We start from the raw sequence: 27478 nt of genomic DNA on the forward strand, positions 1-27478 counted from the left end.
CTGTCTCTCCAGCCCTGTACTCTGTCATATCCAGCCCCCTTTTGTCTCTCCAGCCCTGTACTCTGTCATATCCAGCCCCCTTCTGTCTCTCCAGCCCTGCTCTCTGTCATATCCAGCCCCCTTCTGTCTATCCAGCCCTGTACTCTGTCATATCCATCCCCCTTCTGTCTCTCCAGCCCTGTACTCTGTCATATCCATCCCCCTTCTGTCTCTCTATGTAACCCCCCCTTTACCGCTCTAACTATAGGTGCTAGGTCTCTCACCAAAGGGATGGTTACTCTATCTAGTAATGTGCCTCCACCCAAGCTATTGATGGACTACAGGCTGCCTGGGATGCCTGAATTCTGGTAGTATGTAAATTATAGTAATTATGTTATCTCTAGATGAATGTCAATTAATACATATTACTCATGTACCTGTTCTTTTCTTCCAGTTCTTCAATCAACGTCCAGCAACAGCAGATGGTAAGTATAATATTTTTAATAAAAGATAACACTTCCCACACACATATATATGTATATTCAAATATATAGTTTCCTAGCTACCCCACCTTCCTATACAATTTAATTGCATGCAATACAAAAAAACTATATGGTTTAAACCTCAATAAATGAGTGACCCGGGTACTCTTAATGAAATAGATAGTGCACTATTAGGGCCCATAAAATTCATAAAAGTAATAACAATTTAACATTACACTGAAATAATAACATCTTCCTTTAGTGACTTTCAATATGTTGATGAATTGTTCAGCTCAAGGTAGAATGTTACTGTTGCAATTTCTGTTCTGTAGAGTGTCACTTATGTATCCTTTTCTCTAGCTAAATAGAAAGTATCTATTCCTTCAAGTTGGCTATCTCTTTTCCACAATAAAAGTATGCTTGTATCTACTCAATATTATATCCAACTCCTCTGTGAGGTTTATCTCTGGTGGTTTTGTCTCTTAATGCTGAACAATGCTCCCATTTACTTTTACTGTATAAATGTCCTTTTAACTCCTCTGAGGCTTTGTTTTTAAACTGTCTCTTAAGCGATGTTTTCAGTAAAGATATTAAACAAAATATATTAACAATCTTGGTTGTTTCCAGTGCCAGATTAAGATCCTCATGGGCCTGGAGCTGAAATTTATGAAGGGCCTATTGTGTGTTGCCACAAGGGGTGTGACCAGCATGGCAGGTGTTTGAATACTGATATAAGGGTGTGGCCACTGATGTGGGGGGGTGGTCTGTGATGTGGAGTATGGCTAGCACCATACACAGCATAGCTACTTACCTACCTTCCACCACCTCATTATCCCACCCCTTTTTGCTTATATGAAGCACATCCACTGTTATATTATTGACTACTGAAAAAAAAATACGTTAAACAAAACACAAACTATGGTTTATTAATAAAATGCAACAATGTCTATTTATAAAGTGCTGTAACAGAAGTGTCATCCCTCTCGTACAGATAGTTTGCGGTTGCACACTGTTCGAACAAATTGCGTTTTTCCTATGTCATAAAAATGCTTAGTTCAAAAGTAGAGCAACATGTTAATTTAAATTTTGTAGTTAAATTGTGTCACATGAGTGACACAAAAGAATTAGTGGTGATCGTGAGGATGTTGAAAATCATCCAGGAAGGCCTTGCAAAAACAAATGAAAATGTAGAAAAAAAAAAATAGCTAAATTTTGGAACAAATTCAAGAGGTTCACATTTTTTTTAGATAAAGTTATTACCGGTGATGAAACATGGATCTCCCGGTACGATCCGGAGACAAAACGCCAGTCCATGCCCTGGAAAATACCATCATCACCATGAATGAAGAAAGCATGTCAAAGCAAATGTAAACTCAAAGCCATGATAAATATATATATTATATATATATATATATATATATATATATATACATACACATACATATATATATATATATATATATATATATATATATATATACATACACACACAAAGTATAGTCACGCATTCCAACAATAAAAGTCTTGAAATATATCAGTCCGAATGTATTGTTGCAGCAATCCTCCTTTAAGAGTAAACCCGTACTCCTCAGCACATGTTGAAAAGAAAACAATGGAGGGCGCAATGGTGAGTGTAAAATCACAAGTAATTTACTGACAAAGTATTCACTCACATACATTCAAGGTAAAGGATAACCAGCGCAATGTAGACAATCAGTGTAGCCTCCGGATAGCACACACCGATGAACACCGTTGCTCCCTGGATACCAAAAGCCGCTGTGATCTTTCAGCCGCACGGACTCCAAAACGGACCTCACACGCCGGCACTCCGGACACTGGATCCACGTCACAAGTCCTGCTGGCCACGTCCAACGCGTTTCGTCATGGGACTTCGTCAGTCCATGGGACTTGGAGTCCGTGCGGCTGAAAGATCACAGCGGCTTTTGGTATCCAGGGAGCAACGGTGTTCATCGGTGTGTGCTATCCGGAGGCTACACTGATTGTCTACATTGCGCTGGTTACCCTTTACCTTGAATGTATTTCAGTGAATACTTTGTCAGTAAATTACTTGTGATTTTACACTCACCATTGCGCCCTCCATTGTTTTCTTATATATATATATATATATACACACACACACAAAGTCAAAGAATACCGGCTCTACCATCAGCTGCATTACCACGCCGGGTGCCCGCATAGTACAATTCAATAGAGATATGTGGAAGTGCGGCACTCCAAGCGACTTCAATAACGACACTGCAGGCAATAGAGTTAGAGTAACGTTTCAATGTTTAACACATTGTCTTCAGGTTAACAAACATACATAAAACAACACTCACCTAAATAGTGATCTCACCCCAGTGACTGGCGCCATCGATCCGGAAACGGGATTGCAGCCCACCCAGGAACGCTGACGTAGACGTCGCTGACGTCATCATAGTGCTCCCATCACCAAGGCAACATATCAACAAGCATAAGCTACATAGAAGAAACATGTACATTGTCATAGGCATAGTTACATTATTACTTATTGCACAAATGCTTAATTGTATATTAAAGCCTATCTTAGCACATATGATGCAAGCCAATACATACATAAAAAGAAACGCTAGACAACACACAGAGGCATAAATTATCGGGCAAGAGCATATCTGGAAACATAGCTGTTTGGTATAATGTTTCCAGATATGCTCTTGTGAAACTTTCTACGTTTCGATTTTAGTGCAAAATCGTCATCGGGAACCATCAGGTTCCTGATGACGATTTTGCACTAAAATCGAAATGTAGAAAGTTTCACTTGGTCTTTGAGTATTTATTTGACTGGGAGTGCCGCCGACTCTATGCTGCATTTATATATATACACACACGCACAGATGTATCCGTTTACGAAAATCGCAGCATAGCGGGTCACATGCGCATGCATACTCCCACTATGCATTCACTACAATGGGGCTGTGGGGCTGCAGAAAAGTCTCCCATATCCAGAATGCTTGGGACCAGAGGTATTTTGGATATGGGATTTTTCTGTATTTTGGAATAATTGCATACCATAATGAGATATCATGGTGATGGGACCTAAGTCTAAGCACAGGATGCATTTATGTTACATATACACCTTATACACACAGCCTGAAGGTAATTTTAGCCAATATTTTTGATAACTTTGTGTATTAAACAAAGTTTGTGTACATTGAGCCATCAAAAAACAAAGGTTTCACTGTCTCACTCAAAAAATTCTGTATTTCGGAATATATATATATATATATATATATATATATATATATATATATAGCTAGCCATGCTCATCCTTGCCGCGATGTGTATGCACATACATATATGTGCAAGCTACCAAGCTAAGTATACACATTGGACCGTTCATGGTGCAGCTTCACCGTGCATGACATCACAGGTCTTGCAAGATTCTGTGTTACGGAGCAGTCATCCCACAAGCAAACTGTAAACAAATAATGTGATTGGGATCCTGCTTCACCACAGGTGGTCCAGTGTGAGTATTTAGCTTGGTAAGTATAATGGATCTTACTCAGCTTCAGTTGTAGCTTTAATTATTTAGCAAAACTGCAACTGCTGACTATCACATGCTGGGGGCCGCCCGGCACATGGCAAGGCCGCCCTGCATGCTAATGGTCGCCAGCAATGCGATTGCAATTCAATTGTGATTGCATCGTTGGCCCCGCAATATAAGTGATGCCTCCTGCCTGGCTGCGAAGGCAGGTGCAGCGCCACAATCTTATCTGTCTGATGTTACACGGGGCCGCCCTGAAAACAGCCCAGACCCACCTGTGTTCCTGTTGCATTGCCGCCCCCGACCGCCCCGCAAATACCTCTGTCTGTCAATCAGGCTGAAGCATTTGTATTACTGCAATGCAATCGCATTTCCCTGCCCATGCACGCACAGTATGTGCACTGGGACGATATTTGGGGATATGTGATTGCATCTCAGATGCGAATCAACCTGAATAAGGCCCTATGTCTGTAAGCAGCACCCTGATGAAAATTGTAATATTGCACCTGCCCCTTCATATCTCATACAAATATTGCATTTTTATTCTACGAAGGTTAGGTTTAGGCAGCGGGGACGGGAGATTAGGTTTAGGTAGCGGGGATGAGAGGTTAGGTGCACTTACGGAGGAAGGTTAGGGTTAGGCAGTGGATAGGGAGGCCAATCCGGTATCGGGATCAGCGGGACCCCGGGATTTAGGCCCAAAAACGGCCGGATTCAATTCCCGGGATTGGAAGCTCCAATCCCGGGGATTGAGGGATCAGCGTTGAGCGTCCTCAGGACGCTCAAATGCTGCCCAGCTTCCTGCTCCCCCACACACACTGCGCTGTCAGCAGCCGCAGAGCCAGAAGGTGCAGCGGTCTTCACCCGCCAGCTCCCCCCGCCACCTGTTCCCGGCTCTCCCTGGACTCACCCGACGCCTCCTCCCTCCTCCTGCTTACAGCTGGCTCCCTCTGCACTCACCCGCCGCAGGTTTGTAAGTGTATTTATGTCTGCGGGAAGGGTGGGGAGAGGAGGGGTGGGGCGTGGGGGACGGCCAGACACAGTTGAAAGCCAATCCTGGGTATTCCAGGATTGACCATTTTTCAATCCCGATACCTGGGATTGAAAAAATGGCCCGGGATTGGCCTCCCTAGTAGGGAGGGTTAGGATAAGGAGGGTATTCCTGTTACTCACCCCTGTTGGTTTATACTAGTTCGGGATCCCAATGTTGGATTTCCGTACGTCATGATCCCGTGCGCCAGCTTTCCCTACTGAACATATGACGGCCTTCCCTACTGAACAATATATATATATATATATATATTTATATATTCACACATACATACGCACACACACAGTATATATATATATATATATATATATATATATATATATATATATATATATATACACACATACACATACATTCACACACACATTGTGGGAGTATATATATATATATATATATATATATATACACACACACACACATATACATACATACACATATACATACATACACATATATATTCACTTATAAATATATATGCATACTGGACCTATATAGGAGTGTATTTCAGACTCTGCATATTCGTATATATAAAAATAACAGTCCCTTAGCCTGTCCGCTGCCCTACCATATTGCTGTATTATCAGCAGCAGCCAGGCAGCAGGTCTGCCACCTTACCTTTAGTCAGGAGGAGCAAACACCGTGCTGCTGCCGGGTCCTCTTCACGGAGCTGCAATTAGTGTTCCGATTTGCAGTGCCTGCTTGCCTACGCTGTGTTGTGGCATCTACGCATGGACCTGCGGCCGGGATGATCCTGAGTGATGTCACGAGGCGCGGAGGAGGTGCCGAGTCACTGTACGTATGCGGCGCAGGGAGGGCTAGGGAACCCTTCAACTGCGCCGCCATCGTAGGTAGCATACTGGCGCCGGCAGCGGCATTTTATCCACAGCCTGGTGGACGGGTGGGGATGTGGCGGCTGGGGGGGCGGGGCCTCGGACCGTCACTGGAGACTGTAGTAGAAGATTTTTTTTTCTTTCTTTCTACTGTAGCAAAACAATGTGCAAATGCTGTGGGCCTATTTGGACAGTGGGCTTGGAGCTGCAGCTCCATCCGCCCCATTGTTAATCCGGCCCTGGTTGTTTCTTAGTCTTTATCTCCTGGCTCTATGCTGTAAATACCTTAATAAGTTTCATATGATGTCATGGGGATAATAACAGTAACCTGGGTTCCACGGGCTCCTAAGAGTACTCTTTACAGTACATCAATTCACTGTACTTATTCAGGTACTGCCGGCTTTCTTTCCCCTTTACTGGTATTAAAATTAGGCAGTTTACATAGAGACAGTCAGTAACTGTAGAGGTAATTATTTGACTAGTTCATATATTCATGTTACCCCCACTCACTGGAATCATGCAGGTTGTTCAACTTCTCCAGGGCACTACCCAAATACTGTGTTACCAGAGAAAAGCACTAGGAGTATAGAGTGGCTATTATCCGCTATGCTCTCTATATTAGTAAACTGCTGCCTTAATAGTCTATGGTCACTGCTTAGTGCTGCTGCTTCTATCCTAGTATAAGTTAAATGTTCCTCAGCTTATTACTGTCTGCTGTGCATAGTATTAAGTAAGTGGTAGCTTTGTTTTTCACTTACATATCCACAGCACAACGGTACTGCTCTGAGTGCTCCCCCGACTCCTCCTCTGATCAGCAACTGTCAGGCAGGCTCCGCCCCTCTACTGCTTATTGGGCCTCTGCTTCTGCTCTGCCTCTAGAGGGAAGGGTAAGCTAATTCTGCCGTTGGCGTCAGTGTTGCCATGGCGCCATGCCATCACCTCCGATGGATCCAGCCTTGCACCGCCGCTCACCCGAACATCACCGTCGGCACAACACCACAGCGGCGGCTCCTGGCGCGATCTCCGCCTCTCCACCTGACACCTCAGCGATAACAAGGTCAGTCAGCAGCAGCTTCCTGGCGCATTGTCTATTTATCCCTTCCAATTGCCCTCTCTGGCTGCGCACCCTAAGCTACTCCTGCCGCTGCTGTAATGTTTACAGTGCTACAGCTCTTAGCAGCGCTGGAGACCTAGGTGCGAGCACTGAGAGGGGGATCTGCAGTCTAACGTCCGCCGGCGGGAGCGCCTTATATATACATATCTACCCGCTCGCGGACCCTTTCTCTTGCACACGGCCCGCTGTTACCGGCTCGTGGCCCCCTCTAGTATTGCACACGGCTCTCTGTTACCGGCTCGTGGCCCCCTCTAGTATTGCACACGGCCCTCTGTTACCGGCGCGCGGGTCCTCCCCCACAGCAGCAACAACCCTTAAAACCCTATCCACTAGTATTATTATTAAACCCACCTCACCCATCACTGTGCTATCCTGCCCCTTCACCAATCCATCAATACAGCTCCGATGGGTATATATATATACATATACAGGCACAATAAATGTACACGTTACCCTACTGTTTATAAAACATATATACATCTACTATTCCCACATATAAATTTCATTAACATATATATACATATTACCAAAATACAATTATATCAGTTTATAACCTCTATGTCTATTTATACATATATATATATATATATATATTATATTATATAGCCTGATATAAGGCTACATTCTCCCCCTGGTGATCCATGATCCAGTATAGATTATCTGCTGGATCACCACCCTACTACGTAAATAATCATACCTTAAGCTCTCCCTGTCTTATGTTTAATAAGGTAATCATTAAAAATATGGCCATAACAATACAGTGCTAGCATGTGTCACCCTAGGTATATTGCATGGTATCCCTAGTTGGTCATATGTAAGTATAGTAGGGGGCCGACACATCCTTTTTGGCCTATCCCACACCTGTTCCTCTTCTATCTCACTATAAAGATGCGAAGATCTATCGGAATTATCTGATACTCTCCTGCTTTCAGTATCATGATATTCCAGATGTTCTTCCCAAGGGTTATTATCACTGAGCTTTTGGATGTTACCTTCCACATGTCCTAGAGAACCCTCAGTAACATGTTCATCAGTAAATTTGTCAAAACCCAAACAGTCATCCTTATAATAATACCCTTGTACCTCTGACTCATCATCTATGTCATCCACAATACTTAATTCATTATGTATTACATTTCTATTTCCCATTCTTTCATTAGTTGTGCAGGTATTATCATTTAATTCAAGCCCTTCTAACCGAACTTCTTTCCCTATAGGTAATAGATGCTGCCTGTGATATGTCAGTATCCTGTTTTCTCCTGACTCAGGCTTGATCTTATATACAGGTAAGTTTGAAAGTTTCTCAACAATCACGAAAGGATCTTCCCTCCACCTATTTGAAATTTTAAACTTTCTAGGTGTCCCTAGGAGTCTCAGTAAGACTCGATCCCCCGGAACTAACTCATGATCACGTATTCTCCTGTCATATCTGGTCTTATTTTTTAATCCCAATTTCCTGGCTGCACATTCAGCTATATCATAAGCCTCCTGTAGTTCCTCCCTTAACTTCTTTATGTATTTTAGGTGAGAGATAGCAGGTTTGTCACTAGTGGATATCCCCATACATACATCTATAGGAAGCCTGGCTTCCCGACCAAACATTAAGTAGTAGGGAGAATACCCTGTGGCTTCATTTTGTGTACAATTATATGCATGTACTAAACGGTCAGTATGTCTTTTCCAGTACCTTTTATCAAGAGGATTCAATGTTCCCAACATATCCAACAAGGTTCTGTTGAACCTCTCAGGTTGGGGGTCACCTTGTGGATGATATGGGGTTGTCCTTGATTTAGTTATCCCACAAATTGCACAAAGCTCTTTTATTAGTTTACTTTCGAACTCTCTACCTTGGTCAGAGTGAAGTCTGTTTGGAAGACCATAATGGACAAAAAATTTGTTCCATAATGTGTTTGCTACGGTAGTTGCCCTTTGATTTGGTGTTACGTAGGCCTGGGCATATCTGGTAAAATGATCAGTTATCACTAATATGTGGCATTTCTTTCCTGGCTCTACTTCTAGTGTCAAAAAATCCATGCATACCAAATCCAAAGGCCCATTACTGTTAAAATTTACTAAAGGGGCAATTTGCTTAACTACAGTTTTTCGAACTATACAATTTCCACAGTTTCTACAATAGTCTTCTATTTCTTCCCTCATTCCTGGCCAATAAAACCTATCGGATATTAACTTAAAAGTTTTATCACACCCTAAATGGCCATGGTCATTGTGCAAAGCTTTCATCACTATATTTCTGTGCTTTTTAGGCAGAACTAACTGTTGCCTTTCACTTCCTCCTTGTTTTTTAGTTACACGATATAAAAGCCCATTTGTTAAGAATAACTTGTTCTTCTGTCGTTCAAATAACTTAGCTTCTTTGGTAACTAGCGAGGGCTTATGATCCCAACTCTGTGTCATTTTTACTATTACATCTCCTATATCTGGATCTTGATTTTGATCAGCTTGTATTTGACCTCTCCTAAATTTTGGCAATCCTTCTAGCTCCAAATTACTCAGCCAGCAGTATGATAATGGAAGAGCTTTGGAAGTGGCTCCTAAAGAACTTAACATTTCTCCTGGCATCATTTCTCCAATTTGTATTTGATGACATATCCCTTTCACATCTCCCATAGGCACTTCAATCCATTCATCTTCAACATCACTGTTGCCTTGGTTGGGGATCCTGGACAGTGAGTCAGCATCAATATTATTAATCCCTGGTCTATATTTTAAAGAAAAATTGTATAAGGCCAATGATGCAAGCCATCTGTGTCCAGTAGCATCGAGTTTTGCTGTTGTTTGTATATATGTTAAGGGGTTATTGTCAGTGTGTACCTCAAAAGGCACACCATATAAATAATCATGGAATTTTTCTACTACACACCACTTTAAAGCTAAAAATTCCAACTTATGTGTAGGATAGTTTCTTTCACTAATGGATAGGCCCCGGCTAGTAAAAGATACAGGTTTCAGTTCACCTTGGTACTTCTGATATAATACCCCTCCTATTCCTTCTTGTGAAGCATCTGTGTGAAGCACATATGGAAGGGATGGATCAGCATATGCTAAGACTGGAGCACCAGTCAGTTTTTCTTTTAAAGCTTGAAAAGCTATTTCACATTTATGGTCCCATCTATTTCCGAATGGTTCACTTGATTTGAACCAATGATTGGAGATTGCTTTATTGGCTTTCTTTTTATTATTTGGAGGATAACCCTTAGTCAAGTCAGTGAGAGGCTTTGAAATTTTAGAATAATTTGGGACGAAACGGCGGTAATAACCGCAGAACCCTAAAAATGATCTAAGTTCTTTCAATTTAGTTGGGCGGGGCCAATTCTTTACTGCATCCACTTTGGCAGGGTCAGTGGACACCCCTTCCCTCCCTACAATGTGTCCCAAATATTTCACAGAGGACCTACATAGTTGGCATTTATCAATGGATAGCTTCAATCCTCCCTCTATTAATCTATCCAACACTTTTAGTAGTCGGGAGTTATGTTCAGCAAGGGAATTTCCAAAAACAATAATATCATCTAGGTAGACAATAACTTCTCTGTAGTTCATATCCCCTATAACTTTCTCCATAGTCCTTTGAAAGGTAGCAGGTGCTCCCTTTATACCTTGCGGCATCTTCAAGAATTCAAAGAATCCCAATGGGCAGATAAATGCTGTTTTTTCTCTGTCTTCTGGGCACATAGGGATCTGATAAAATCCATTTCTTAGGTCGAGTACAGAAAACCACCTGCTTCCTTGTAAGCAATCCAATGCCTCATCAATTTTTGGAACTGTGTACTGATCTGGTACAGTTCGAGAATTCAGTGTTCTATAATCCACACACATACGGATTTTTCCATTTTTTTTTTTTTGCTATTACAATTGGAGAGGCATATGGACTACGGGACTCTATAATGATTTGGTTCTCCAGTAATCCCTTCAGATGTAACCGAACGTCTTCAAAGTCCGCAGGTGCTATCCTACGGGAGCGCTCTCTAAAAGGACTTGTGTCATTTAACTTTATGCTATGCTCTACTCCTTTTGCTTCTCCTAAATCCCATTCTCCTGTTGAGAATGCTTGTTTCCTGCATTCTAATTCCTTGATTAAAAAGGTCTGGTCTTCTTTTAATAGGTCACTTTCCTGAAAACAAACATCAAATTCGTTCATACTTTCGCTAAAATTTATTTCTGGTTGCACCAGTAATGTATGTCCTACATCTACAACTCGCCCATCTTCATTCTGGCACCAATTTGATAGTGCTTGGTATAGCTGGGTGTTAGTCCCCACAATCACAGGGGGTCCATTTCTTTCTCCCTGAATTTCAGGACATATAAGAGCAATAAAAGGTACTTCTAAAGGCTCTTCAGAGTTTTTCCTATCAAATTCAAGGGTTACTTGTACATATCCTAAGTAGGGATATTTTTCAACACTTAATCCCCAAATGACTAACCCACTGAGTGGTTGTATGGGTATATCTGATATATGATCATTATACCAAGTTTCAAAGATTATAGACACCTGGGATCCACTATCTAAAAGTACCTTACAGTTATTTCCATTAATAGATGCAGGAACTATGGGAGTAGGCCCCAATAAACCCTCTGGCACTTTTCCATTCCACCAGGAATTCCCCATTGCACAGAAGCTGACTTCTAGGGGGACTGTGAGGGGTTCACAGCCCTCCCCTGTTCGTTTCCCTGCCCCGTAGAATTTCCTTGATGTGCGTTATAATTGGTTACAGGAGTCCTTGAAGATGATCCATCAGTATTAGCATTACATTCAAAGGCTCTGTGTCCTATCCTACCACATCTAAAACATCCTCTTCCTCTATTATTGTAAGAATTTCCCCTTCCAATACCTCGATCGGATGAATTGTTATTACTCCTCTGAGAAGAATTTCCTGAGTTTCGGCTACTTTGAGAGGATATAAATTGCTCTATTTTCTTATTTTGCTCCTCTATCATTTTAACTATTTTATCTTCTAAAGGATTTATTTCTACAGAGGGTTGAACAACTTTAACTTTTTTTACGGTTTTTTCTCTCATTTCAATTAGTACTTCTTCCTGCTTTATTTCTTTTAACAATTCATTAAAAGTAAGAATAGGTTCCCTTGTTCCTGAGCATCTAAATTTATGGGCTACAGAATCAGTTGTCAATGCTCCCCTCAGTAACTGTTTCATTCTGCTTCTATCCACTTCATCCCGTGTAATTCCACCTTTTTCTACTATCTTGTATAAAAGTTTGTCCAATCTTATTAAGTACGTACTTAACTTTTCTCCAGGTTCCTGAAACGTATGATGTAATCTAGATGTTAAATCCCCTACATCTTCTAACGTACCATAGGCATAATCTAGAGCCTCGAAATACGTCTCAAGAGTAGCTTGAGGATTACTTCGTCTAGCTGCTTGTATTATTCCCATGGCGGGTCCCCTTAGGCTTTCAACCACTCTTTGTCTTTTTATTTGATCAGGGCATTGCCATTCCTCAGCTTGTTGAACAGCAGCTTCCTTCCACGATTCGTACGTTTCTTCACCCAGTGGTACAGGCACCGTCCCAGAAAATATTCGTAATCTCCTGTAGCTCCCTTCATAGTGCCAGCGTTCTAACTGGGTAACTACTCTATCTACCATCGTCTCAAACTGTGACCCATCTACATTTGCACCATTTCCTTGTGTATTACTATGTGCATTTTCCCTTTCAGGGGTATCCCTAGAAGTGGATATATGTGCATTACTAGCTTCCTCATCTTTCTTCTTAGGCCAGATAATATGCCACCTCCTCCCAATTTCCTCATTTGCCATTATCATTATTGGTATCATACATGGGTCTAGTTCCCTTTCAGTCTCTATTAATATGGCTATTTCCTCTCTCCATTTATCCACAATTTTAGGTCTTTTGACCCCATATAATTTGTCTATAATTGTTCTTATGACTTCTTCATCTGAAAATTCAGAGAAATTCCCTCCTATTGCTATACATTTTTTAGGATTTTTTTCTTTTTGCAAACACCAAGTGTATATATCCTCTCCTGTTAAATTTTCCATTTTTACTAAGATCGTAATCTCAGCAGAGCCTCCAAATGTAATCCCCCCTTTACCGCTCTAACTATAGGTGCTAGGTCTCTCACCAAAGGGATGGTTACTCTATCTAGTAATGTGCCTCCACCCAAGCTATTGATGGACTACAGGCTGCCTGGGATGCCTGAATTCTGGTAGTATGTAAATTATAGTAATTATGTTATCTCTAGATGAATGTCAATTAATACATATTACTCATGTACCTGTTCTTTTCTTCCAGTTCTTCAATCAACGTCCAGCAACAGCAGATGGTAAGTATAATATTTTTAATAAAAGATAACACTTCCCACACACATATATATGTATATTCAAATATATAGTTTCCTAGCTACCCCACCTTCCTATACAATTTAATTGCATGCAATACAAAAAAACTATATGGTTTAAACCTCAATAAATGAGTGACCCGGGTACTCTTAATGAAATAGATAGTGCACTATTAGGGCCCATAAAATTCATAAAAGTAATAACAATTTAACATTACACTGAAATAATAACATCTTCCTTTAGTGACTTTCAATATGTTGATGAATTGTTCAGCTCAAGGTAGAATGTTACTGTTGCAATTTCTGTTCTGTAGAGTGTCACTTATGTATCCTTTTCTCTAGCTAAATAGAAAGTATCTATTCCTTCAAGTTGGCTATCTCTTTTCCACAATAAAAGTATGCTTGTATCTACTCAATATTATATCCAACTCCTCTGTGAGGTTTATCTCTGGTGGTTTTGTCTCTTAATGCTGAACAATGCTCCCATTTACTTTTACTGTATAAATGTCCTTTTAACTCCTCTGAGGCTTTGTTTTTAAACTGTCTCTTAAGCGATGTTTTCAGTAAAGATATTAAACAAAATATATTAACAATCTTGGTTGTTTCTTAGTCTTTATCTCCTGGCTCTATGCTGTAAATACCTTAATAAGTTTCATATGATGTCATGGGGATAATAACAGTAACCTGGGTTCCACGGGCTCCTAAGAGTACTCTTTACAGTACATCAATTCACTGTACTTATTCAGGTACTGCCGGCTTTCTTTCCCCTTTACTGGTATTAAAATTAGGCAGTTTACATAGAGACAGTCAGTAACTGTAGAGGTAATTATTTGACTAGTTCATATATTCATGTTACCCCCACTCACTGGAATCATGCAGGTTGTTCAACTTCTCCAGGGCACTACCCAAATACTGTGTTACCAGAGAAAAGCACTAGGAGTATAGAGTGGCTATTATCCGCTATGCTCTCTATATTAGTAAACTGCTGCCTTAATAGTCTATGGTCACTGCTTAGTGCTGCTGCTTCTATCCTAGTATAAGTTAAATGTTCCTCAGCTTATTACTGTCTGCTGTGCATAGTATTAAGTAAGTGGTAGCTTTGTTTTTCACTTACATATCCACAGCACAACGGTACTGCTCTGAGTGCTCCCCCGACTCCTCCTCTGATCAGCAACTGTCAGGCAGGCTCCGCCCCTCTACTGCTTATTGGGCCTCTGCTTCTGCTCTGCCTCTAGAGGGAAGGGTAAGCTAATTCTGCCGTTGGCGTCAGTGTTGCCATGGCGCCATGCCATCACCTCCGATGGATCCAGCCTTGCACCGCCGCTCACCCGAACATCACCGTCGGCACAACACCACAGCGGCGGCTCCTGGCGCGATCTCCGCCTCTCCACCTGACACCTCAGCGATAACAAGGTCAGTCAGCAGCAGCTTCCTGGCGCATTGTCTATTTATCCCTTCCAATTGCCCTCTCTGGCTGCGCACCCTAAGCTACTCCTGCCGCTGCTGTAATGTTTACAGTGCTACAGCTCTTAGCAGCGCTGGAGACCTAGGTGCGAGCACTGAGAGGGGGATCTGCAGTCTAACGTCCGCCGGCGGGAGCGCCTTATATATACATATCTACCCGCTCGCGGACCCTTTCTCTTGCACACGGCCCGCTGTTACCGGCTCGTGGCCCCCTCTAGTATTGCACACGGCTCTCTGTTACCGGCTCGTGGCCCCCTCTAGTATTGCACACGGCCCTCTGTTACCGGCGCGCGGGTCCTCCCCCACAGCAGCAACAACCCTTAAAACCCTATCCACTAGTATTATTATTAAACCCACCTCACCCATCACTGTGCTATCCTGCCCCTTCACCAATCCATCAATACAGCTCCGATGGGTATATATATATACATATACAGGCACAATAAATGTACACGTTACCCTACTGTTTATAAAACATATATACATCTACTATTCCCACATATAAATTTCATTAACATATATATACATATTACCAAAATACAATTATATCAGTTTATAACCTCTATGTCTATTTATACATATATATATATATATATATTATATTATATAGCCTGATATAAGGCTACATTTAGCCCTGTACTCTGTCATATCCAGCCCCCTTCTGTCTCTCCAGCCCTGATCTCTGTCATATCCAGCCCCCTACTGTATTATTAGCCCAGGGCAGCCCTGTCATCCTTATGAAACTTACCTTGTACTTTCGTTCAACTTCCAGATGCCCCTCATGCTCCCCCTCTCACTGTCCAGCAGTACTAGTGGACAGCAGGCGGCGGGCGGTAGGACTGGGACCCCTCTTACTTTCAAGTGGTACAATTGGCCAGCAGGTGGGAGGACCGGGGCCCCCTCTCATGTTACGTAGATAATAATGGGCGGTGGGTGGTAAGATGGGATGTAGTTATAACTCCCCCTACATCCCGAAGCCTCAAAATACCGATAGTCGGCATGGCAACTAGAAGGGACTATTCCCACTCGTGGGTGTCCACGACACCCATAGAGTAGGAATAGAAACTGTGGCGATTGCAGCTCGCCGCCGAGCCCGCAGCGTGGCGAGCGCATTATGGGTTGGTTCTGCTTGCCCCCACCGGCATCTTGCAGTTGGGATGCTGACCGCCGGGATCCCAGCAGCCGGTAACGCAGCCCCAACCCGGTAGGACTGGGGCATAGTCTCACTTTCGGTTAGTGTCTGGGCCCGGGACTGCACTTTTGGCAGTTCCCCCCTGATGGCGGCCGTGCTCTCCCCTATTTTTTATTTTTGGTAGACAACCCTTTGGGTTAAGTAGTAAACTCTCAAATAGTGTACAGTCAGCAGAGGTAGATGGCCTTCTGCAAATTATGTATTTGGGGCGGCCCTTTTATATGTGTATTAGTTCCAATAGGTGCCAAGAAGAAAGTCGGGAAAAACCGTTCTCCATCACGGTCCCACTTTTCCATAACGTCCGTTCCATCTCCAGCTCCGACAAGGTGACAGCAATGATATCCGCACCAACCGCTGGCAAGGTCAGGTTCCTGCGTTTGATCAATGATATGCGCATTGCAATTACACCACGTTAATCTGGAATAAAATATTTACCATAATAAAATCAATTTGGATGCAAATTGAAGTAGCACTTCATTAAAATTAAAGCTGAAATAAGGCCGCGGATTCCATGTGCATTTTATTGGCAGTGGCAGGAGATTATTGAAGCAGAGAATCCTATCACAGGGGCGCTAATGACTTGTAATTGGGCTCTAGAAGTAACAACACAAACCAAATTGCCAACCTGAGATGGTGCATGTGAGGCACAGGTGCATGCTGGGTAACATAAAGACACATGCGAAGGTTATTGATTAAGTCGTGTGTATACAATACCTACTTTTTGCATTTTTTTCCTCCTCTCCTGGGTGTGAAAAGGAAGATATTTCAGCAGCTGTCTCAATACCACCAGACAGCTTTGAGCGGTCGCCCTTACACGCTGAGACATGTCACAATAGCGCAGAGATCTGGCAGTCTACAAGAGAAGATAAGAAAAGGGAGGCAAAAAAAATCATTAGGTTAAAGATCTGCTTGTAAATGTCTTCATGTCTTTTCACTGGAAGCCCGGCTCCTTCCTTTTTTTTTTATTTTCTGGAAAAATGGTCATTAGGCACCGAAACATCTCGCTTGGCTCTTAGTCATCTGCGCGATTTTGCAAGAGCCCGCCGAGAGGAGATATGGCATTGTGAATTAAGGATTGAAAAAGATACAATGTATTTCAAACCTTTGTGGTATTGTAGTATTTCAGCAGCCTGTGAGTGCCGCAGGTTCTCCGTGTCACAGTGTAACAATAGGAGCGCGCAGTAAAGGGAGCTGTGCCCCATTGTGCGTTGCTGCAGATGCGTAATATAAACAGACGTGTAATGGAAGGATTGCTGGAGAAGGCGCCTGCTGGTAGGGATTCATTCTCTTTACTGTTTAAGTAAGGTAAACAAAATAATAAAGTGAGCCACATAATATGAACATAAAGAGGCAGGAATAGTAAGGTAAGCATTGCCTGAGAAAGTGCGCCGTAAAATAACACTCTACACTCATGTACTGTAGGAGGAGAACTGAGATTGCAGTCACCCACTGTACATTAACATTGCTGGATTTTACATATTATTGATTGTCGTCCAGTGACAGATAACACCGCTCATACAAGTGTCATTAATATTATTAAACGTTTTAGCGAAGGGAATACACTTAAAATAAATTGCACCCAGACTGGTGGGCTTCTGTTCTTTTCCACTGCAGAATAGCCAATGACCAAACATGACCAAGAAAACCAGAGCCGTCACTAGGTGTGTGCCAGCAGTGCCTTGCACACAGCACATATGCACTGTGGGATGCAGTACCGCCGGCAACACCCATAGTTTCGGTGTACTGTGCAGCCGCGGGCAGCAATGCCCGATCCCACCCCATCCCCACTGCCTTGAGCTTATACTGCAGCCCAGACACCCCCTTCCCCTGACGGGAGGTTAAACTGGGCCGCTGGCAATACTGCCTGATCCCCCCACCCATGCTGCCACCTCCGGAATATACAGTGGCAGTGAGCCACGCAGACTATAATGCCCGATCCCCCTTCCCATCACCCCTGTGTGCCGGAGTTACATTGAGCGCTGACAACTTCCGTCCCTTCAGGACAGTGAGACTGCGGCTCAGTTGTTCGGCTGCATTCACTCACTGTAACACTGGCAGCGGGGATCGGATATTATATACGCAAGTGGCGCTACTGTGCAGCATAAATTGAATAATGGAGACTTCTGTACAGCATAATATGAATTGGTATTATTTTGTTATCTTCCCCATGAAGCCATCACCCCTATATTTTTGGCACACGCCTATGGTGTGCACTGGCCCTGTTTTGTATGTGATATGGGGGGGCGCAGATGCTGTTTCTTGCACACAGCGCTAAAATATATTCCACGTCCAGTCTGCGGTGTGACCAGGGTTCAGTTGCTGGCTCCATTTATGTACAAAAACATTACACCTTCTAAAGCGGGAAAGAATAGCCACTTCAATCTTCCCTGGTCAATCCAAAAAATTTCAAAGTTGAGTCAAAACTCTGCCTATTGTAATGTAAGCTGAGATTTCATTTCCTGGGATGGAATATTATAATTAAATAAAGCAGGAAACCGATTAGTAACAATGTTGCAAAAAATAAATATAAAACCCCTCAGAAGACAAAATGATAACACGTAAAATAAAGCAGCACGTATATATCCCTTTGTTGACATTAGATATTTAAAAATTTATTCAGGGTCAAAGAAGCAATATTTAAGAAATGTGTTTCGGTTCTCCAGAAATCAGAACCCACTCAAATGTTTTAGTTCTGAACCAAAATCCAGTCCTGATCACTGGAGGAGATCCGAAATAAACGGTTCGGATCTTCCCATGGTTCGGAATTCAGATTTTAAATCCAAATTTTGGGTCTTGGATTGCACAAATTTACATGATTTTAGCTATTTTTATCATTAAAAAAAATTAAATAACTCCAGATCCAGAGTGGTTTTTCAAAACCAGAACATGAGGATGAATCAAGATCCTAAACCAAAACACAGGGGGCAGCGCACATCTCTAAAATTTAGGAGGGGAAAAAAAGAAAGAAAAAAAAACCCTCCAGAATATTTTTCCCATCCTTCCCTGCATCAAATCCAATGACAGGAGAAAGTACAGTGCAACACCAATCACTTGCAATCATCTTATTAGCGGCACAATGACTGTCAGCAAGAGTATGGGCACTGCAGTGGGAGTAAATACTGCCCCCTTCCTGTAACATCTCAACTTTGCTGCCTCTCACAGATCTGCAGCAATGGTTGGTACCACCTGCAGCACACATAGGGCCTAATTCAGACCTGATCGCAGCAGCAAATTTGTTAGCTAATGGGCAAAACCATGTGCACTGCAGGGGAGGGGGGGGGGGGGGGCAGATGTAACATGTGCAGAGAGAGTTAGATTTGGGTGTGGTGTGTTCAAACTGAAATCTAAATTACAGTGTAAAAATAAAGCAGCCAGTATTTACCCTGCACAGAAACAATATATAACCCACCCAAATCTAACTCTCTCTCCAAATGATATATCTGCCCCACCTGCAGTGCAACATGATTTTGCCCATTAGTTAACAAATGTGCTGCTGCAATCAGGTCTGAATTAGGCCCTTACCCATTGTCATCCTCACGTATTGGTAGACCACTAGCTTCCCAACTAATTCTTTCACTCAGTGGAGATTCCATCCATGTGTAAACTCAACCAGTCATCGAAGCCGGTGCAACTTCTGTGTATACTTCCCCACTCTGATAAGCCAGTGGCTTAGCTAATGAGTAGATGACTAGTGGCCTCTACAACTCCGGTGCGACGAACCTAGTAACTTTGCACCATCAGCTCAACTCAAACTTTCTTCATCTTTTCCCTGTGTTCTCAGATTCACACGTTTGAAGCCATTATGAATATCACACCGAGACTTTTTTTCCACCCTGTTAAATTATTAATTTAGACAATAGAGCAAACGACTATTGTTTTTTTTCACATGTTAATCCTCACTTTCCATTAGCTATGTCACACACGGCAGTTTCCGTGTTAACAAGGTGCGTATCCCAGGGGTGGTGTGTGAAACATTCACGTGAATAATTTATATCCTCTCAGATCTTGTCGTTCCCTGGGAGTGTGACAGTGTTAATGATGAACAGCAAATAACTGAAGTATTAATAATTGTTTCTCACATGAGAATGGAATGATAAATGGATAATTGAAATTGAACTTTCAGAGGAATGAGGAATGCTGAGGTTTTGTTATACAGCCGATTGCGCTGACTTGGCGAAAGGTCACGTACTGTCACCCCGCATGGTCTTGCAGGTGGAATCTCTCTCGTATCCAAAATGCTCCGGACCAGATGTATTTTGGATATCCTATTTTCCCGTATTTTTTATTTTTTGCATACCATAATGAGATATCTTGGAGAAAATTCTAAACACAGAAATCATTTATGTTTCAGATACTATTTATATTCACAGCCTGAAGGTCATTTTATAGAATTTTTTTAAATCTTTTTGTGCATGAAACGAAGTTTGTGTATTATTATTAGTGTTTGTATTATCCTTTAATTATATGGCGCCACAAGGGTTCTGCAGCGCCTAACAAAGTTCATAAACAAATGGGCTGCATCAGTGGTTATAACAATGAAATAAGCATCAAGGAGGCAGAAACTGAGAATCAGGAGCCGTTGTAGGGAGTATAGAATAGAAATCAGTCTAAGTAAGAGAAGGAAAAGCACATGAGGGTAGAGGGCCCTGCTCGTGAGAGCTTACATTCTAAAGGGGAGGGGCAGACAGACAGGGTGACACAGATGAGGCAGAAGTAAGCATGGAATAGAGGGTTAGGATGACATTGAACCATCAGAAAGCAAATGTGTCACTATCTCGGTCATACTGAAAATTTTATGGATCTTGTAATATTCCATATTTTGGAATTTTGGATATGGGAGTCTGAACCTGTATAACCTTTCTTTGGTCCCTGACACATCCCTTCTTAGTAGTATTTCCATTCTGTTACTACCCTACAATTTTAGTTTAAATGGGTGGGATACACTAAGAGCAAAATGTGGTCAAAACTCTGAACATGCGGTTTTGGTTTACCGAATTCCACATATGTACACAGCCGTGTAGATGGCATTGGCTAGAAAAAAGAAAAGGTACGATCTCACTTTGCGCTCAATGTCCCAGAAATCCGGCTTTGTCCCAATGGACAGGTGTGGTCCAATCAATATGAAAATAAAAATAAAAAACACAACATAGTGTAATACTGCATTGAAGATGAGTCTTTCACCGCTGTGTAATACGGAGAATGGAAGTGTTGGTATAGTCCCAAATAGACTTTTCTATCTGACCAGGCAAAACACGCTGTATTCCAGGGTGATTATACACTGTGAATCTTGAAAAAGATGCTGCACAGCGTCGAAACGCGTCGACACAGTGTTTTTGGTGGGTTACAGATCAGCCTATCCATAGTGGGGAATTAATAGCAATTGGTATCCGGGTCCATTGCTATCAGCTCAAACACCATCTTTTGCCTTTCCCCATATGGTATGGCTTTTTTGTTTACCTTTTATTTGACTCTGAAAATAAAAAAGAGTGTCCTTGTCCTAATTGGATTGTATCTCTGGCTCTGATTTGTTACGAGGGCCATTGGGGTTCACCCGCTTATGTGAGGAGAGTTTAAGGATCGTAAAAGAAACCTTTATGAGTTTTCAACACGTCTTACAGAAGTAAGCGTACATGTAAGAGTTCGTCACCATAATTCCTGCATATCACGTTGGGTGCCTTCGGAAAGGAGGTGGATGTATGAACTTGGCATTGGCTAGAAGCCTATGGGCTTGTCGCTGCAAAATACCAAGAGAGGACTCCAATAGGGTCCCATCAAGTGTTCCCCGCTGCTCTCTCATGTGAGGGACACTGTATGGGGACACTCCTGGGTCATAAACGCAGAAGTCCTCATATTGCAAAGGGCTGTCCTTTGTGATTTTAACTAGAATTGTACAGAGCGTTACTATATGCAGCAATGCATGTGATGTTTCGCATTCAAAATGTGATGTGTGGTCCCTCCCAATATGACATAATTCCTCACTCCTTCATTCTATGGATCCCTCCTCACTGCGAATTACCGGAAATGGAAACTTATGGGCAGAGCCGGCCATAGGCATAGGCAAACTAGGCAATTGCCTAGGGCATTTGATATGCCTAGGGGCATCAGCAACTTCTGCTGATTAAAGTGATATGCGGCATGCCTATATTCTGTATGTAGCATTTCATATGCAGATACAGCCACAGTCTCACACAGTATATAGGCATGCTGCATATCAGTTTAATCAGCAGAAGCTGCTTGTGCATCCTAGCCAACAGCAATGTAAATAAGATGCATTTTCATTAAGAAAAGGTGCCCGACGTTAGCATTGATGCAAGATTTGTGAGGACACATCTGTATCCAAGCAGAGGCAGAGGTCACAGTGTTAGTGGAAGTGTGAGTGCTGTGTGCATGTGAGTGGGTTGGTTGTGCAGTAGTGTTCAGAATATGTGTAAGGAGCATTATGTGTGTCATGTAAAAATGCATTAATAATGTGCAACATATGTGTAGGGGGCACTATGTGTGTCATTATGTGTATAAGAGCATCAATAATGTGCGGCATATGTGTAACAGGGTACTACTGTATGTGTGTCATGATGTGTATAGGGGCACTAATAATGTGCAGCAAATGTGAGGGGGCACTATGTGTGTCATTATGTGTATAAGGGCATTAATAATGTGCGCCATATGTGTAAGGTACATTATGTGTAAAAGGGCATTAATAAAGGTTGTCATAATGTGTAAGGCGCATTATGTTTATAAGGACATTAATGTGTCTCATATGTGTAAGGGGCATTACTGTGTGGAATTATGTATAAATGCATTACTAATGTGAGGAATTATGTGTATAAGGTGCTCTACTATGTGGTGTTGCATATAGAAAGGGCATTACTGTGTCGTCTAATGTGAATAAAGAGCAATAAGGTGTGGTGTAATGTTAATAAGGAGCAATTCAGTGTGATGTAATGTGAATAAGGGGCTCTACTGTGAGGAGTAACGTTTATAAGGTAAAGTGATACTACTGTGGGATGTAATATGAATTATGGACACTATCGCAAGATAAAATGTGAATAAAGTTGCAGTGCTGTGTGGCGTAATTGGAATTGGGATTACTATTGTGTGGCCATGCCCCTTCCCAGCAAGAAGATGCCCCATTTTGGGCTGTGCGTCAAATGTGCGAACTGTTCCTATTTAAATATAGGGGGTATAAGGACTGCTATGGGTGAGGGGTGATGGTGCTGGGAAAGAGGTGCAAGGTCAGAGGCAGAACCAGCGGTGGTGCTAGGGGGCACCAGCCAAAATCTTGCCTAGGGCATCATATTGGTTAGGGCCGGCTCTGCTTATGGGGGGCTGCTTGTGCAGTTGAAAATGGGGTATATCCAATATCCGTTGTGGCCATCCTCTAGATACATTCAAGGGATAGCGGAAGTTTGTGTATAGCTCTCAAAAACCGGCGACGTCGCTCCTTTTCTCCCTTCCTGAGCGACGTGGCTCCTTTTCCCCCTTCCTGAGCGACGTCGCTCCTTTTCCCCCTTCCTGAGCAACGTCGCTCCTTTTCCCCCTTCCTGAGCGACGTCGGTCATTTTCACCCTTCCTGAGCGACGTCGCTCCTTTTCTCCCTTCCTGAGCGACGTCGTTCCTTTTCCCCCTTCCTGAGCGACGTCGCTCCTTTTCCCCCTTCCTGAGCAACGTCGCTCCTTTTCCCCCTTCCTGAGCGACGTCGCTCCTTTTCCCCCTTCCTGAGCGACGTCGCTCCTTTTCTCCCTTCCTGAGCGACGTGGCTCCTTTTCCCCCTTCCTGAGCAACGTCGCTCCTTTTCCCCCTTCCTGAGCGACGTCGGTCATTTTCACCATTCCTGAGTGACGTCGCTCCTTTTCTCCCTTCCTGAGCGACGGCGCTCCTTTTCTCCCTTCCTGTACTCTGTCATATCCTGCCCTCATCTCTGTCATATCCAGCCCCCTCCTGTCTCTCCAGCCCTGTACTCTGTCATATCCAGCCCCCTTCTGTCTCTCCAGTCCTGTACTCTGTCATATCCAGCCCCCTTCTGTCTCTCCAGCCCTGTACTCTGTCATATCCAGCCCTCATCTCTGTCATATCCAGCCCCCTCCTGTCTCTCCAGCACTGTACTCTGTCATATCCTCATATCCAGCCCCCTTCTGTCTCTACAGCCCTCAACACTATCATATCCAGCCCCCTAATGTCTCTCCAGCCCTGTACTCTGTCATATCCAGCCCCCTTCTGTCTCTCCAGCCCTGTACTCTGTCATATCCAGCCCCCTTCTTTCTCTCCAGCCCTGTACTCTGTCATATCCAGCCCCTTCTGTCTCTCCAGCCCTGTACTCTGTCATATCCAGCCCCTTCTGTCTCTCCAACCCTCAACTCTGTCATATCCAGACCTCTTCTGTCTCTCCAGCCCTGTACTCTGTCATATCCAGCCCCTTCTGTCTCTCCAGCCCTGTACTCTGTCATATCCAGCCCCCTTCTGTCTCTCCAGCCCTGATCTCTGTCATATCCAGCCCCCTTCTGTCTCTCCAGCCCTGCTCTCTGTCATATCCAGCCCCCTTCTGTCTCTCCAACCCTGTACTCTGTCATATCCAGACCTCTTCTGTCTCTCCAGCCCTGTACACTGTCATATCCAGCCCCCTTCTGTCTCTCCAGCCCTGATCTCTGTCATATCCAGCCCCCTTCTGTCTCTCCAGCCCTGATCTCTGTCATATCAAGCCCACTTCTGTCTCTCCAGCCCTGATCTCTGTCATATCCAGCCCCCTTCTGTCTCTCCAGCCCTGTACTCTGTCATATCCAGCCCCCTTCTGTCTCTCCAGCCCTGATCTGTCATATCCAGCCCCTTTCTGTCTCTCCAGCCCTGCTCTCTGTCATATCCAGCCCCCTTCTGTCTCTCCAGCCCTGATCTCTGTCATATCCAGCCCCCTTCTGTCTCTCCAGCCCTGCTCTCTGTCATATCCAGCCCCCTTCTGTCTCTCCAGCCCTGCTCTCTGTCATATCCAGCCCCCTTCTGTCTCTCCAGCCCTGTACTCTGTCATATCCAGTCCCCTTCTGTCTCTCCAGCCCTGATCTCTGTCATATCCAGCCCCCTTCTGCCTCCTCAGCTCTGTACTCTGTCATATCTAGCCCCCTTCTGTCTCTCCAGCCCTGATCTCTGTCATATACAGCCCCCGTCTGTCTCTCCAACCCTCAACTCTGTCATATCCAGCCCCCTTCTGTCTCTCCAGCCCTGTACTCTGTCATATCCAGCCCCCTTCTGTCTCTCAAGCCCTGTACTCTGTCATATCCAGCCCTGAACTCTGTCATATCCACCCCTTTTCTGTCTCTTCAGCCCTGTACTTTGTCATATCCAGCTTCTGTCTCTCAAGCCCTCAACTCTGTCATATCCAGCCCCCTTCTGTCTCTCCAGCCGTGTACTTTGTCATATTCAGCTTCTGTCTCTCCAGCCCTGTAAATTGCCATATCCAGCCCTCTTTTGTCTCTCCAGCCCTGTACTCTGTCATATCCAGTCCCCTTCTGTCTCTCCGGCCTTCAACACTGTCATATCCAGCCCCCTTCTGTCTCTCCAGCCCTGTACTCTGTCATATCCAGTCCCCTTCTGTCTCTCCAGCCCTGTACTCTGTCATATCCAGCCCTCTTTTGTCTCTCCAGCCCTGTACTCTGTCATATCCAGTCCCCTTCTGTCTCTCCGGCCTTCAACACTGTCATATCCAGCCCCCTTCTGTCTCTCCAGCCCTGTACTCTGTCATATCCAGTCCCCTTCTGTCTCTCCAGCACTCTACTCTGTCATATCTAGCCCCCTTCTGTCTCTCCAGCCCTCAACTCTGTCATATCCAGCCCCCTTCTGTTTCTCTAGCCCTGCACTTTCATATCCAGCCCCCTTCTGTCTCATCAGCCCTGCTCTCTGTCATATCCAGCCCCCTTCTGTCTCTCCAGCCCTGCTCTGTCATATCCAGCCCCTTCTGTCTCTCCAGCCCTGCTCTGTCATATCCAGCCCCCTTCTGTCTCTCCAGCCCTGTACTCTGTCATATCCAGCCCCCTTCTGTCTCTCCAGCCCTAAACTCTGTCATATCCAGCCCCCTTCTGTCTCTCCAGCCCTCAACTCTGTCATATCCAGCCCATTTCTGTCTCTCCAGCCATGTACTCTGTCATATCCAGCCCCCTTCTGTCTCTCCAGCCCTGCTCTCTGTCATATCCAGCCCCCTTCTGTCTCTCCAGCCCTGATCTCTGTCATTTCCAGTCCCCTTCTGTCTCTCCAGCCCTGATCTCTGTCATATCCAGCCCCCTTCTGTCTCTCCAGCCCTGCACTCTGTCATATCCAGCCCCCTTCTGTCTCTCCAGCCCTGTACTCTGTCATATCCAGCCCCCTTCTGTCTCTCTAGCCCTGTACTCTGTCATATCCAGCCCCCTTCTGTCTCTCCAGCCCTGCTCTCTGTCATATCCAGGCCCCTTCTGTCTCTCTAGCCCTGTACTCTGTCATATCCAGCCCCCTTCTGTCTCTCCAGCCCTGTACTCTGTCATATCCAGCCCCCTTCTGTCTCTCTAGCCCTGTACTCTGTCATATCCAGCCCCCTTCTGTCTCTCCAGCCCTGTACTCTGTCATATCCAGCCCCCTTCTGTCTCTCTAGCCCTGTACTCTGTCATATCCAGCCCCCTTCTGTCTCTCCAGCCCTGTACTCTGTCATATCCAGCCCCCTTCTGTCTCTCAAGCCCTGTACTCTGTCATATCCAGCCCTGAACTCTGTCATATCCACCCCTTTTCTGTCTCTTCAGCCCTGTACTTTGTCATATCCAGCTTCTGTCTCTCAAGCCCTCAACTCTGTCATATCCAGCCCCCTTCTGTCTCTCCAGCCGTGTACTTTGTCATATTCAGCTTCTGTCTCTCCAGCCCTGTAAATTGCTATATCCAGCCCTCTTTTGTCTCTCCAGCCCTGTACTCTGTCATATCCAGTCCCCTTCTGTCTCTCCGGCCTTCAACTCTGTCAAGTCCAGCCTCCTTCTGTCTCTCCAGCGCTGTACTCTATCATATCCAGCCCCATTCTGTCTCTGCAGCCCTCAACACTGTCATATCCAGCCCCCTTCTGTCACTCCAGCCCTGTACTCTGTCATATCCAGCCCCCTTCTGTCTCTCCAGCCCTCAACACTGTCATATCCAGCCCCCTTCTGTCTATCCAGCCCTCAACTCTGTCATATCCAGCCCCCTTCTGTTTCTCTAGCCCTGCACTTTCATATCCAGCCCCCTTCTGTCTCATTAGCCCTGCTCTCTGTCATATCCAGCCCCCTTCTGTCTCTCCAGCCCTGCTCTGTCATATCCAGCCTCTTCTGTCTCTCCAGCCCTGCTCTGTCATATCCAGCCCCCTTCTGTCTCTCCAGCCCTGTACTCTGTCATATCCAGCCCCCTTCTGTCTCTCCAGCCCTGCTCTGTCATATCCAGCCCCCTTCTGTCTCTCCAGCCCTGTACTCTGTCATATCCAGCCCCCTTCTGTCTCTCCAGCCCTGCTCTCTGTCATATCCAGCCCCCTTCTGTCTC

At 44.1% G+C, this 27478-nt stretch overlaps 1 protein-coding gene and 1 long non-coding RNA gene across 2 annotated transcripts in view; both read right to left on the reverse strand.

Annotated features, from left to right (window-relative positions):
• The window catches only part of LOC134969833 (uncharacterized), a 144810-nt gene extending 137276 nt beyond the window's left edge, over window positions 1-7534 (reverse strand). Inside the window, exons 1-3 of the long non-coding RNA XR_010189524.1 lie at window positions 6624-7534; window positions 2801-2939; window positions 1722-1778 (exon numbers count right to left, since the gene is read on the reverse strand). This is a non-coding gene — a long non-coding RNA (uncharacterized LOC134969833). The remainder of the gene's footprint in view (window positions 1-1721; window positions 1779-2800; window positions 2940-6623) is intronic.
• A 75-nt stretch (window positions 7535-7609) lies between these two features.
• Window positions 7610-27478, reverse strand: part of LOC134968805 (uncharacterized) — a 36563-nt gene continuing 16694 nt past the window's right edge. The window contains exons 4-7 of the mRNA XM_063944292.1: window positions 16685-16823; window positions 11830-12912; window positions 10874-11377; window positions 7610-10773 (exon numbers count right to left, since the gene is read on the reverse strand). Coding sequence (XP_063800362.1) covers window positions 7715-10773; window positions 10874-11377; window positions 11830-12912; window positions 16685-16823 — 4785 coding nt within the window. The 3' untranslated portion in view covers window positions 7610-7714. The remainder of the gene's footprint in view (window positions 10774-10873; window positions 11378-11829; window positions 12913-16684; window positions 16824-27478) is intronic.

Source organism: Pseudophryne corroboree, chromosome 11, assembly GCF_028390025.1.
Source record: "Pseudophryne corroboree isolate aPseCor3 chromosome 11, aPseCor3.hap2, whole genome shotgun sequence".
In the NCBI taxonomy this organism is placed as follows: domain Eukaryota; kingdom Metazoa; phylum Chordata; class Amphibia; order Anura; family Myobatrachidae; genus Pseudophryne; species Pseudophryne corroboree.